General features: G+C 40.9%; 1 protein-coding gene across 1 annotated transcript in view; it reads left to right on the forward strand.

Annotated features, from left to right (window-relative positions):
• pde2a (phosphodiesterase 2A) overlaps positions 1-13,927 on the forward strand; it is a 182,019-nt gene that overhangs the window by 51,038 nt on the left and 117,054 nt on the right. The window contains 1 exon segment of the mRNA XM_030745132.1: positions 10,797-10,887. Coding sequence (XP_030600992.1) covers positions 10,797-10,887 — 91 coding nt within the window.

The raw sequence follows: 13,927 nt of genomic DNA on the forward strand, positions 1-13,927 counted from the left end.
CCAAGCACACAGCCCAGCACATGCACATCGAATTTGCGGAGAAGGGTGGAGCAGCTGGACTCTGTCGCCCCCACACCTCATTAGTTGTTTGCTGGGTTTGTGCACAGAAAGTTAAAAAGAAGAAGACAAACACGTGTGAGAGGGCAGAAGATGAAGTTTTGCTGGTTTGCTGTTCCTGTCATCTTTGTTCACTCGCCGCCCTTGCTTGACTCCTTCAATCCATTATTATTTTTCCTACTCTCTGTCTACAGCTGTTGCTGCTGCTGCAGTGTTTCGCTTTTCTCCATTCCTGTTCTTGCTCTCTTGCTCTCTCTCGCTCACAGATGCACTCTGTTTATTTTCTGACGTCCTTTCTTTTAACCTTGCTCTGACCACTTTCACACAGCTGAAGATTTCCCACAGCGTTTACTTACTTTACAGTTGACACAACACTCTGTGTGTTTTTAAAGCTCATGGCAGCAAGCATGTAAAGACAACTGTATTTTATTTGTGATATCTTCTGACTTCTACCTGACTCTGGTATTACCAGGGGTTATATGACTGACAGGGATGATCCACCTCAGCTGTGAACTTCCTATTAAGCAGGTTTGGCGCCTTCCTTCCACGTCTTTGCCTCCTTCTTGATCTCACTATCTTCTGTCTCTTCCCCATCCTCTGGGCTTTATCACTAATTCCTAACCCCGCTTACTATTTCACCTCTGACATGAGCAGCAATAACCAACTACTGAAGGAAGGAAATGGGTGTGTGAGTCCGAGTGTCTGTGTGAGTGCCTGAACACTGGTGAGCAGCACATCAGGAAGGAAACAGTTAGCTATGACACACATAAACATAGACACAAACACACATTTGAATCCACTTTTTATGGTAACAATGTTTTTTGGGTTTTTTTTGGTGTGTGTGTTTGTGTGTGTGTGTGTGTGTGTGTGTGTGTGTGTGTGTGTGTGTGTGTGTGTGTGTGTGTGTGTGTGTGTGTGTGTGTGTGTGTGTGTGTGTGAGTGGGTAGGGGGGGAAATAAAACCTCCTCCTGGAAATAAAACACAAAAAAACTCAAGTAGGTCATTTCTGTAAGCTTTCTGTTTTTTTTATATACAGTATTGTGCACATGTCTTGAGCCACCCCTCATTTCTTTATATTTTTCTAGGAAAATTGGAAATAGGTGTAGCGATTATTTGAAACGCATGCAAACATACATGGAAATATGATATATAAGGGGAAAAAACCAACACGTGCACAATTCTAACTAGTTTACAAATGGTTTATTGGAGTTAGTACATCTTTAATAGTATGTTTTTGCCTACCAGATTGTTATAAAAAGAAGGTTATTTTCTTTTAGATGCTTTATTTAAATGTTCAGCAAGCTCTTTATTTAATAGCGGGTACCTTTCATTGAGTTGTTAGACCACATACCTCCTGGAAACAAGCTACAGACAGAGTCCATTTGTTGATGTCTTACTAACAATTACAGCTGTACACTTAATAGATGAGTGTAAACAAAATCCTAACCCTATATTAACATTTATAGTTGTAGATGTGATTGCTTAGCAGAAAGTAGGAAACACTTACTGTAATTGGAAAAGGTTCTGCGGTTGTAAGTGTTAAAAAGCTGGTAAGAAATGGACTTTAGTCAAGATGCTCTGCAGCCCAGCCCTCCAGTGGAGAGGTAAATGCTACCAGAAAGCATGTGCGCTACAGAAGCAGAGCCAGCAAAGGGAGTTTCACACTCTTGAACTTCATCTCATATCTTATAAATGGCTTCTGTAAATAATGCATGTATTCATTACTAACAAAGCCAGTTACAGCATAAAATAAATTGTTTACGGCGGGAGAAGAAACCCATACCACAGCCGCACCGCAGACAACGACAAACACAAGCACTCTGCACTCTGCACTCATGACCTGTGAGACTAAATCAAATACATGCTGCCTTTTGTTGCAAATGCGGATCTCTTCATTTTCAATTCTAAAAACCTCTCAAGTTACAATTAGTGCAAACTGACAGGCCACGCAAAAACATTTAGTGGAAATCATTGAGCATTCATTGATTCCAGCATCTCAAATGTCATTGGCTGCTTTTTTTTTGGGGGGGGGGGGGGGGGGGGGGGGCGCGTTTTGTGTTGTATATAATTGGAGTTGGGAAATCTTTAGAGCAACAAAACAAACAAAAGCCTTCTCCTGGGCAATGAGACTCTAATGATTTATTTATTTTTTTTTAACAATTTGGGGGTTTTGGACACACTGGCTTGCTTTCCATTATCTGGCTCTTCCCTTTGAATACATAAAAAACATTGCATAAAGTTATTGTGTGTCATTTACTAATTTATCATCACTTCTACATAGTGTTTAAACCTATCAAAGTGCTAAAATATAACTGTATTCTGGCTTCACCTGCACCAACAAGAATCAACTGTTGTTGCTGTACACCCGCTTAAAGCCACTGTCTATTATCTGTGACTGACAGCAACCTTAATATGGACCGGTTAAGAAGTCCAAGAAACAATTACAGACACAAAGTCAGACATCAGCTTGGGGTCAGTCAAGCTCTTATGTAAAGGTCACTGAAGTCATGGCATTCTGATCAAAGAACAAAATCCAAAGAACAAAGCAGAGTCTGTGTCCAGTTTGTTGCTGGAAGCCTGAGAAAATTGTCTCGTTCTGCCATGTCTCCCATTCCCTGACAGTTTTATCATTATTCAACATGCCACGCACAACAAATTGACAGTCTTGCAGCTCCGCAGAGTCGCTCTCAATATTGTACCCTGAAGATTCCCTTTTGAGTGTTTAATCACTTACATAGCAAACTCATTTTAAAGTGGGAAAGACAGAAAAAAACAAAGAAACAAAGAAAGAAGCTTAATTTCAGACAAGCTACTTGCTGAATCGCCTGCACTTTCACCAGCACTGAAGTGTCAATCAGTTCTGCTTAGACACAAACTCAGAAATGATTCAATTAAGCTGCTCTTGCCTGTTTATATACCTTGTACTGAGGTGAAATGTATTTCTCAGATAGGTATATAGTGTAATTTGCTCCAACAGGGTCAGGTTATTGAACTGCACACCATGTGGGATTCCCAAACAAAAGAAGACTATACAGAGATTTCTATAGAGCAGTAAGGTCTCCTTTCCTCTCCTCCTTTTTTTTTTTTTCATTTTCATCATCCTCTCATCTGCCTGTACTCAGTTAGGAGACGGCGCATGTTGGTATGGAAACTGGCTTATAAACCTTTCAGGTTGCCAACGCACTAACTCACATAGCAACCACCAAGCAACCTCACAAAATTTTGCTTTGTGATTTTTGAGGAACAGAAGTCAGAAAGGTTTGTTATTTATGCTGTTTGGATTCTGCTGGCCATGACACAATGAACAAAGAGCTGGATCTGTAAGGTACTGTGACCATTTCAGTGAAATAATGACTCCCAAAACACCTGCCTCGAAACTGACTGGTGTACAAATGAAGCAAACCGAGCGGTGCTTGAAAAATCAGTCCCTGTCATATTAAGACCTTTGCTTATGAAAGACTTTGATCAACCTGTAAAGAAGAAGAAAAAAAGACGCCTGCATCTTGAGAAGTAAAAGGGGGTTTGAATGGGAGCAATGTGCTGAGTACATGCTGTGAAATATGTGGGTTTTCTAAGCTTTTTTCTCATCCCGGTTTGCAGTGTTGTTACAGTTTTGTGCATTCAAATTCATTGTTTTGCCAGATCTATGCCTTACAGAGTAGACTCAGGTTGACAAAGGCTCTGCAGTGTTGAAACACGTTATCAATGCAAACATTGCAGCTCGCCCTCAAGTGCATGTGTGATTGCCTGCGTGACTTTCCAAAGGAGGGTGTGTCATTGTTGCCTTCCTGCTGTTGTTTTACTGCTTGTTTTGTTTAAGGAAATTAGTTATGAACAAAAAATAAGCTTAAGCAATTTTCACACACACGCTCAGACACACACCTCCCTCTAAACTATTAGTCACAAGCTGCTTGGAGTAGTTCATTTAACCAAGGAACTTTTTACAGCACCGACAGGCAGGAATCACACCAGTAAAACACCCATAGACAGACTGATTAAAGATTGGCACATTGCTCTGTAATGGCTCAGTCACACTAGAGTAAAACTGAGATTGCAACCCCCTTGCAACTAGGGAAAATTAGTGGTTGCGCTGTGATTGCGTTTAATTTTTTAGCGTGCAGTGACTAGCAGATAGTGTAATAACAACTCAGCCCAGAGGTTGAGGGTAGTGCAAGCTCAACCTCTTAATCAAAAGGTGATTGCACAGGTCTTCTGATGGCAGGCAACCTGTCTCGAAACAATGATGGTCCAAAGATTTGCAAACAATTGCGGTCTAATTTAACAGATTGCCAGCACATTGCAACCAATCTGGGTCTGTCTGTGCCGATGAGCAAAACTTGTCTGCAATGGGTCCCTTTGCAGTAGGGGACTCACTGGTTGCTGACTGGTTGTATTCTGGTTTCATTCCAGTATAAAAGCACCTATATAATTTTGCAGTTAAATTGCTGTCCTGCAGCAACTATGTCACTACTTTTGGAGGAATTTCTGTGCATGTAGATAGCAACAGATTTCACAGATTTAGCACAGGTAATCACCGTATCATCACAAGCAGATTGCATGTACTTTAATTGCCAACTTGACTCCATTCAATCACAAACTGATAACAGACTCACTCCATCTTATTGCCATTTAATGCTGTCTCAATGCAACAAAGACACTTTGAAGACAGCAACTGATTGCGAGTGATCAGAGACTTGGCCTCCGTCATCAAAGCAACAATTCAAAGGCAACAGCATCACAAGTTTGTTGCAAAAAGTCACAATAATTTCAGTTTTGCCTCAGTCTCCAGCCACTATTTTCCCTAGTGTCACTGAAGCATTATAAAGAACTTATCCAGATAGATTTGCCTACTCTCCTATAGTTTGTGCTTTTATTATTTAATTTATTTGTTATCATTATATATTATTTGTTTTATTTGTCCTGTTTGCTGTTTGTCACCCCTCCATGCTCTTTTTTATCTTCACTTTTCCCCTCACCCCCCAACTGGTCACAGCAGATGGCCGCCTCTATCCGAGCCCCATTCTGCTGGAGAGTTTCTTCCTTTTAAAAGCAGGTTCTTTGCTCACTGCTGTCAACAAGACATTGGTTGCTTAGTTGGCTTTAGTCAATAATTGGTTGTCTTTCAATTTACTAAGAGATTCTGAGACAGATTGTTTCTACACTGGGTGCAAAGCCAAGCTAAGACATTGTGCATTACATTGAACTTTTCTACTTTTTCTATTTTCTATTGACAGGTATGGATATTAAGCTGTGCAGTACGTCTTCATTGCTGGGTGGTTCATATCCATTTTGGTTTTATCAACCTTATCTAAAAATCTTATATTCCCTCTATGACCATTTCATTCCACTCTTTGTCCTTTCCTGCTTCTCACACAGTAGGAGCATTTCTCCAAATTCATTTTGCTCATCAAGTGGAGCACATAGGAGCACATCCTATTTTGAAAAGGAAACCACTATTGTTTTACAGAAAAGGGTGAATCTGCACATCCCCTTTCAAGCTTTGATGGAGATCCAAAATAAAAGTAAAACAAAAGAGGGCTGGTTTTGGAGAAATCTGCATAGAAAATGATTCTTTTCCTTTTCATTATCGTGATATTGTCAGAGAAAAACAAATAGTGATATGTCAGAATGGTTGTAAATAGCTGTAATCTACCAGCTGTAAGGTTGTTATCAGTCTTTAATCACAGGGTACAATAATGTGTACATAAACCTGTGTAAATACTGCCCTGTAATTAGGATGCTAATGATACGGTTAAATAGAGAGATAAACATAACAAAACATAAATAAATCATTGTCTTAACTCTGTTTGTCGCATCAGGAGGAAGAAAACTATTTGTGTGCAGGATGAGGAAGACTTACATTCAATTGACACCAATGTGTGTGTGTGTGTGTGTGTTCATCAGGATGCTGTTAATGTATCTCCACCATTATGTAGATTAGCCCTATTCCCCTGAGTGCAGCTTTACTGTTTAGTGCTTTCAATCACTCAAAGGGAGCCCAGACAAAAGCGAACTCTGGATTTCAGCATATGTACACGGTCATGCCCTGTTTTTATGATTGACATCATATATATATATATATATATATATATATATATATATATATATCATCAGATCCAATGGTTACTGATTACACTGCTAGTCTTCAATTGACACCAAAGTGTGTGTGTGTGTGTGTGTGTGTGTGTGTGTGTGTGTGTGTGCGTGTGTGCAAGAGCAATTGCGTGAGTAAGTCATGAGAGGGTGGGTTTGTTTGTTGATTGCATTTAATCAAAAACATAGCATCGATCTTCTTTTCAGCTGAACAACGGCAGCAGTAATGCCCAGAAGTGTGGTTCTGTGTGTGTGTGTGTGTGTGTGTGTGTGTGTGTGTGTGTGTGTGTGTGTGTGTGTGTGTGTGCATGTGTGTAAAAGGTAATCCAGATCACTGAGTCCACAGCAGATGAAGAGAGACAGTCTTTGAGGAGAATTTGCTTTGAACTAACCCATTTTCAGGTGTGTGTTTGTACTTCTGCTTGTGTTTTTTCTGAGTACATGTAAGGACTTGCTCTCCTACCTCTGTGAGTGTGTGCGTATGTGAGTGTGCCTTGAGTTGATAATACGAACTGTGTGCAGTGCTGATTATCTCTTTGTGTCTTGCAGCTATTACCCAACACTGGTCAATACAGTCTGAGGTTGTGCTGTACTGGAATAACCCTTCACCGTGTTTACAAAACATGCAGCCTCAGGGTTTGATATTAGAGCATTTTATAGCCAAGCACTCTCACCTCAACATAACCCCACGAGCCAGGAATTAACCACTGACTTCCTGTGAACTCTATAAATATATAAAATGATTCAATTTGGTTCAGTTTTTAAATTTAGTGTAATGATAAATTCATAAAACAGCATGTGCCATTGATTATTTGTTCAGCATGAGCATATGCATTAGAGCAAAAACAGCTCAAACACAAATAGACGGCATATGTGTCGTTGCAGTAACCTTCTCGAATTTATTTCAGACAATTTCAGACAATTTCAGCCTTCAGCGAACACATCACAACAGTACTTAGTTTTGATTGTTTTTCCAAACAATTACCATTATCTTTCCCCCAGTCAGGCCAATTTTCAGCATTTGAACCGAAGCCTCTTACTTCATTTGAATCAGTCTGTCGTAATCCCACACTGTGGCTGTTTGTCTGCGATAGCTTCAAATCTGTACTCAGTCAAGTGGTCTAGCTTTTAGCAAACTATCATGCAAAATACTATTTTTATCTTAAGCTACAATGCATTAAAAATAAGAAGAAGTAACCAGCAGAGTGTTGACTTGATCCGACTTGTTAAGAAAAACAGCGTGCGCAGCTGAGGTTTGCTGTGAGTTTGATAGACTACATTAGTTAGCTCCTTTCAACCTGCGTGACAGCTTCATGCTAAATGTCCTGTCACTATCAATGTCACCTCGTAGAGTCAGCTGTCGGCATCACACCAGACCCTTCTGCAGCAGCTCCGGGGCCGATATGATAAATCTGCCGGCTGATTAAAAGCATCGAGCTCCGTTGGTGTGTGACTGCGTTTCTGTTAAGCTGGTTTAAAATAGGGTTCCTCCTGCTTTTGATTTTCAGGATTTATTTTCAAAGGTTTTATTCTGTTTTAGTTCGAATTAAGAAAAATCCATCAATAATAAATGAAAGGGCGTAAAAAATGAAAGGGCCGACCATATAATTTAATCTTTTTTTTTTGTATTTAGACACTGTGGGGGATTTTTCAACCACTTTTTTCATCACTTTATATTACATCTGAAACTGTGTACAGTGGTAGAAGACCCAAGTTTAGAATCTCACAGCACAATCTTACTTATGACCTTTTCTCATAGCTTGAAAGTTTGAGGCCAAAGATTTCCTTTATCAGTCCAAGAAGGCCACATGATGTGATTGAACGCTCCAGAACAGCCACTAAATGAGTTCATTAACTTAAAAACAATATAAGACTGTGATCAAACACCAGCACTGACTGCTGATAGGATGCGATGTTACCAGGCACATTTTAAACAGTTATCCTTGTTGCTTTTGCACATCTGCATCTCATAGACTTAACTGTCATTAATTTTCAGGAAATTCCAATTATAAGTAAATAAATAAATTTTCATTTTCAGTGGTTGAATAAATAACCAGTTATATTTTTGCATGTTTTTAAAGTTTGGGGAGGGAACTCACAGCAGTCTAAAAAAACATCAGTTTTTATTGCTTTTATTTTATGCTTAATAGCAGAGGATTAGTAAGGAGGAAGTCAGGGGCAGCTATGAAGAGAAGGAAGAGTGGAAAGGCAGTTGGTCCAGATGATACCTGTGGAAGTATAGAGATGTCTAGCAGAGAGGGCAGTAGACTTTTTAACGAGATTGTTTAACACAATCCTCAAGAGTGAGAAGATACCAAAGGAATGGAGAAGAAGGGTACTGGTAGTGATATTCAACAACAAGGGTGATGTGCAGAGCTGTAGTATTTTCATACCATGAAAATCTGGGAAAGAGTTGTTGAAGCTAGGTTAAGAATAGAGGTGATGATCAGCAAGCAGCAGTATGGGTTCATGCTGAGAAAGAGCACTACAGGTGCGATGTTTGCTTTGAGACTGTTGATGGAAAAGTATAGAGCTGCATTGTGTCTTTGTGGATCTAGAGAAAGCATATATAGAGTGCCAAGAGAGTAACTGTGGTTCTGTATGAGGAATTGCAGGAGTGCAGTGGTGAGGTGTGTGGCAAGAGTGACAGATGAGTTCATGGTGAGGGTGGGATTACATCAGGGATTGGCCCTGAGCCCCTTCTCATTCGCAGTGGTGATAGACAGGTTGGCAGATGAGGCCAGGCAGGAGTCTCTGTGGACTATGATGTTTGCAGACAACATTGTGATCTGTAGTGAGAGTAGAGAGGAGGTGGAAGAGAGCCTGGAGAGGTGGAGGTATGCACTGGAGAGAAGAGGGATGAAAGTCAGTAGAAGCAAGACAGAATACATGTGTGTGAATGAGAAAAAGTGAAAATGCAAAGAGTAGAGAGCCAAAACCATGCAAAGCAACGGGCAGTGCACAAGAGAATGCAGGCAGAGTGGAGATGAGTATCAGGGTAATTTGTGACAGAAGGATAGCAGCCAGAGTGACAGGGAAGGTTTACAAGAGACCTACTATGATGTATGTTTTGGCGACTGAGGCACTAACAAAAACACAGGTGGCAGAGTTGAATATACTAAGGTTTTCATTGTGAGTGACCAGAATGGACAGGATTAGTTCGAGCAGGTTGGAGACAAAGTTAAAGAGGCAAGGCTGAGATGATTTGGACATATGCAGAGGAGCGATAGTGAATATATTGGACCAAGGATGCTGAATATGAATCTGCCAGGGAGGAAGAAAATGGAAAGAGCACAGAAAAGTTCAAATTCATTGATGTAGTGAAGGAGGACATGCAGAGGGTTGGTGTGACAGAGGAAGATGCTAGAGATGGATGGATGGATGGATGGATGGATGGATGGATGGCAATTTCTCAGGAAAACCTTTGTGGAATTTCTTTGGCACAGATGGATTGAAGGATGAACTGACAAGAACACATTTCTGACCATAACACAGATGTATAACAGGATAAAGCAATGAATGTAAACATAATAGCCAAAAGGTCAAAGGTCAGCTTCAGTATGACATCATAATGTTTTGCAAAAAAGAAAGAAATCTATACAGAATGTGAGCTTGTGACTGTATGTCACATATGCTCAGAGTCTGAGTTAGTGACTCCAACACTGGGTGCTGGTATTAGAGAGCTGTGATGCTTGGTTGATCACATTAGGGATGCATCCACATTTTAGAATTTGTAGCTTCTTTGCAGCCGCTTCCATATTAGAAGCATGACTGGAATTTTGTTCTATTAGAATCGGCTTGTGAACACATACAGGCAATTTTAGTCTGTATTTTCTTTCTCTTTCTCTCGGTGAACTTACAAACCAACAAAGAAAGCAAGAAAACAAGAAAAAAAGGTAATAAAGCCAGTTTAACTTTACTATATATCCCTATATATTTATACAAAAGAAAATGTTGGCAGAGCCAAACAACAATAGCAAGATGGTAATTCTATTTTTTTTTTAAAGTCAGTCCATTATTTGTGTCTGTTCAACATTGTTCCTTCCAGTATACATACTGACAGTAGGGAGATGAAACGCAGGGAGTGTTTGAGGGAGGCGGTAAGACCCAGAGGAGGAACGTAGAAAGAGAAAAAGAGAGAGAGCGCGAGTGAGAGAGGTGGGAGGAGAGAGGAGGAGGAGGGACTGTGTTCACTCTCAGCTCTATGCACTGCAGCTCGTGGAATTAGCACACCAGTGTGTGCCTCAGCCTGCCAGCGCGAGTGTGTGCTTCAGTACGTGGCTGTGTGTGCGAATGTGTGTGTGAGACTCCAGCGCTCTCTCTGCGTACGACAGGTGGAGATGACATGACTGCGCTTGAGAGGAAGAAAGGAAAGGACCTGTAAGGACTTCACAAACACAAACACACTCACCTTTTTTTTCCTCCTACATTCCCTCACACACACCTTTAAATTCCTGCACTCTTCTGATGTAGGAAAAGATAAGTTGTTGTGTGTAGGTGTGTGTGTGTGCGCGTTTGTGAATCAAAATGCTCCTTTTCCAGCAGCTTATCACTTAGGGACTGATGTACACAGCGGACAACTCAAACACACACTCGTACACAAACACACATACAGAGGTCCTGACTGTTGTTCTTGATCCCTACAGACGTGGTCAGCAAGTGTTCCTGCGTCCTGACGAGAGTTCAGCTCCAGCCCTGAGTACCAGACAGTCCACCACGTTGTCCGAACAACTACAGGTAGGATCTCCTCTCCTCTCCTCTCCTCCACACTACTTGAAAAACAGGATATATATCCTTTATGCCCTCTGCCCTCTTTTTCTCTTTCATTTTCCTTTTAATTACAAACTACAATTATTTTTTAAAAAACATTTTCCTGCACCTCTTTGGTTTTCACGATATACATGTAAAATCAGTCTCATCATCCCTGTCTCTTGTTCTCCGCCTTCCTCCTCTCTTTAACACACACTTCTGTTGTCCTCTCTCTTTTTTTGTCCTTTTCCTTTTTTGGGGGGTGGGGGGGGTGAAGGTAAGTTTCAGATCCTGTTGCTTTCTCTCCTTTTTCTGTTGACTGAGTCAGTGAGAGGCTTATTATTTCCCTGTGTGTGTGTGTGTGTGTGTGTGTGTGTGTGTGTGTGTGTGTGTGTGTGTGTGTGTGTGTGTGTGTGTGTGTGTGAGTGAGAGAGAGAGAGAGAGAGATAGAGATAGAGAGAGAGGGGTGTGACGATAATAGATGGAAAGATAAAACATAAAACTATAAACATGAAAGGTAGGAAATTAAATGGCAGATGAGCACCGTGCACCGCAGTCTCTATTTACTTTTGTTGTTCTTGTTTGCACATGTGTGTGTGTGTGTGCGTGTGTTTGTCTTAAGCTAACAGTTAAATTGCTGCTGCTTGTTCTTGCAGTCCCCAGATCAACAGGCCTCATGTTGTTCTTTTTTTTTCCCCCTACATCCTGTCATCATAATGCTCCTTATTTTGCATTTGTATGATTTATGACATGCAGATCCATAAACTCTAAAATTGCTGCTCTCTGTCATATTCACATGTGCTGCCAAGCAGTGGGCGCGCATGTGTGCATTTCTCATTCATATTGCTGAGAGATTAAAAAAAAAAAGATATTTAAAAAGGAAGTTTGATTGGCTGCCAATGTTGACATGTTGTGCTCAGATCCAATTACCTAGATATATGCTGACGGGGATGTGGGCTCACGTGCAGCCTCACACACAGGAAAGGTGATAAACAGTTAAAGAAACGCTTAATCTATGTCAGTGTGCCGGAGAACAAAGATGTGTTGGACTCATAAAGTTAGGCATAACTTGATTGATTTAAAATCCACTGTGGTGTCCCAAAACTTATGGGTCTGACTGTATTGTTTTGTCTACATGTTGTTGCCTGTATGTAGGTGTGTGCTTTTGGTTTTTGTTTTTTTGTATAAACACAGCTCCTTTCAAACATGCCCCCCCCAAAAAAAAAAATAAAAATGTGATTGTATTTGTTTTATTTTTGCACCTTTCATTCATACAGGCCTGCGTGCATGCTTATGTGTGTGTTATGTTGTGCGTCAGCTGTCCACATACGCATTTCTGCAGTCAGGTTACACTGCTGAAAGTCCTGTCCAGCTGCATTCCTCTCTTACAGCTCGTTGCGCTAACATCACCCATACTCTAAAGCCTTCTGTGATTTGGTCTGCAGGGAGCACAATGTCCTGCACGGGCGCTACCTGAAACATTACGTTTGTTTAGATTGCAAGTGTGCATTTCAAAGGGGGAGAAAGTTTATGCATTCACTTTCTTGATCAGTGAGGTTTTGCAGTTTTGCCCACTTGTGATGTCATGACTCTTATTCTGGATGGCAGATAAGTAGGAGCTGGAGGAGTGGGAATTAAGACGTACCTCACTGTCGGTATCACTGCACGTCTGCTGTCATGCATCACTGAAATGATGAAATCGGTAATGGAGCAAAATGCATTTGCTTATATGTTTGTTTGTACGTGTCTGTGAGCCAGTGGGGCAGTAAAAGCAGCAGATTAATCTCTCCTGAGTCTCCAGTGAAACAGATGTGAGCATTAGTTCGTCGGGGAATCGGAGCGCATTTGTGAAAGGGAACGAGAGAGAGAGATTGCTTCACAACAAAAATTTAACAACATAGGTGTTTTTTTGTGGTTTCTTCACACCCTGCACTCCGCTGGGTGGTCTGTGTGTCAGTACAAATGACTTATTAATTTATTTAGTTTCATAGATGGTCATATTCACACAAACATGTCTGCGAGCTCTGTGACTTTCAACAAGTGTGTGCAGAAGCAACACTTGTGGACAGGTGTGCTCATTCACCTTTCTTAATCCCCCCCCCCCCCCCCCCCCTCCCCCCTCCTCCAGCTCCTCGTTATCAACCATCCTTGTCATTTTGTCATTTCGCTGCACAGATGTTTCCACGTTTTCTTCTCATTTAGTCAGAGAGGATGGGCGCGAGTTAAAAGCGAAGGAAAAAATTCTGCACTGAATGTTAAGGTGGTATAAGCCCATTTGAATTTAAGCAAAAGGCCTGTAATTATTTCTGTGTGTGCGTGTGGGGATTTGAGTGTGTGTCCCAGAACTCCGCTACACCAGCTCCCCTGATACTTTGACCTTAATGACATGAAAGTGGTTCTGCTGAATGCAGTAGGTTTATCCCACTGAGGGCTTGCGTTGTATAGTGTTATAATTGTCGGTTTGGGGACCGAAGGTTAGACTCTGTGCTCTGACCTCGCTGCTGGAAGAGAAAGTTTTCTTATGGGAATTAAAACATGACTATTGCATTAGTTGCAATGAGCAAGTATCTGCTTGCCCACATGTGCATGCCTGTCCTTGTGATAAAAGTGTTAATCTGGTCTGATGACGAAGGTTTAAGGAACAATTTTACCTGTTGCTCACATAAACTGTGCACGTTTACCTTTGTAGCTGTTCATATAGTCTGATCTAGTGACTGTGGGCAGTTACAGGTTTTCACTGTTCATTTGCACACAGGCAAAACAACAAGACATACAGCTGAGCTCCCAGTAAAGCTACTGACGCACTGTTCTTTCAGTATTAGTCAAAATATTTTGTCCTATTTCTTTAGTTTAAGCTTGGCCTATACTCCAAAAAGGAATTTAGTAATTCATAAATCTTAAATACTCTTTTGGCACCAGTAGAAGGAATCGCTGAAAAATCCATCCACAGTAGCCAGAGTCTGATGCAATAAGCTGCTAATATCCCACTAATATTAAACATTTTCTGTTTGAAGGGAGACACAAGGAA

The sequence above is a fragment of the Archocentrus centrarchus genome, chromosome 13 (assembly GCF_007364275.1).
Source record: "Archocentrus centrarchus isolate MPI-CPG fArcCen1 chromosome 13, fArcCen1, whole genome shotgun sequence".
NCBI lineage: Eukaryota > Metazoa > Chordata > Actinopteri > Cichliformes > Cichlidae > Archocentrus > Archocentrus centrarchus.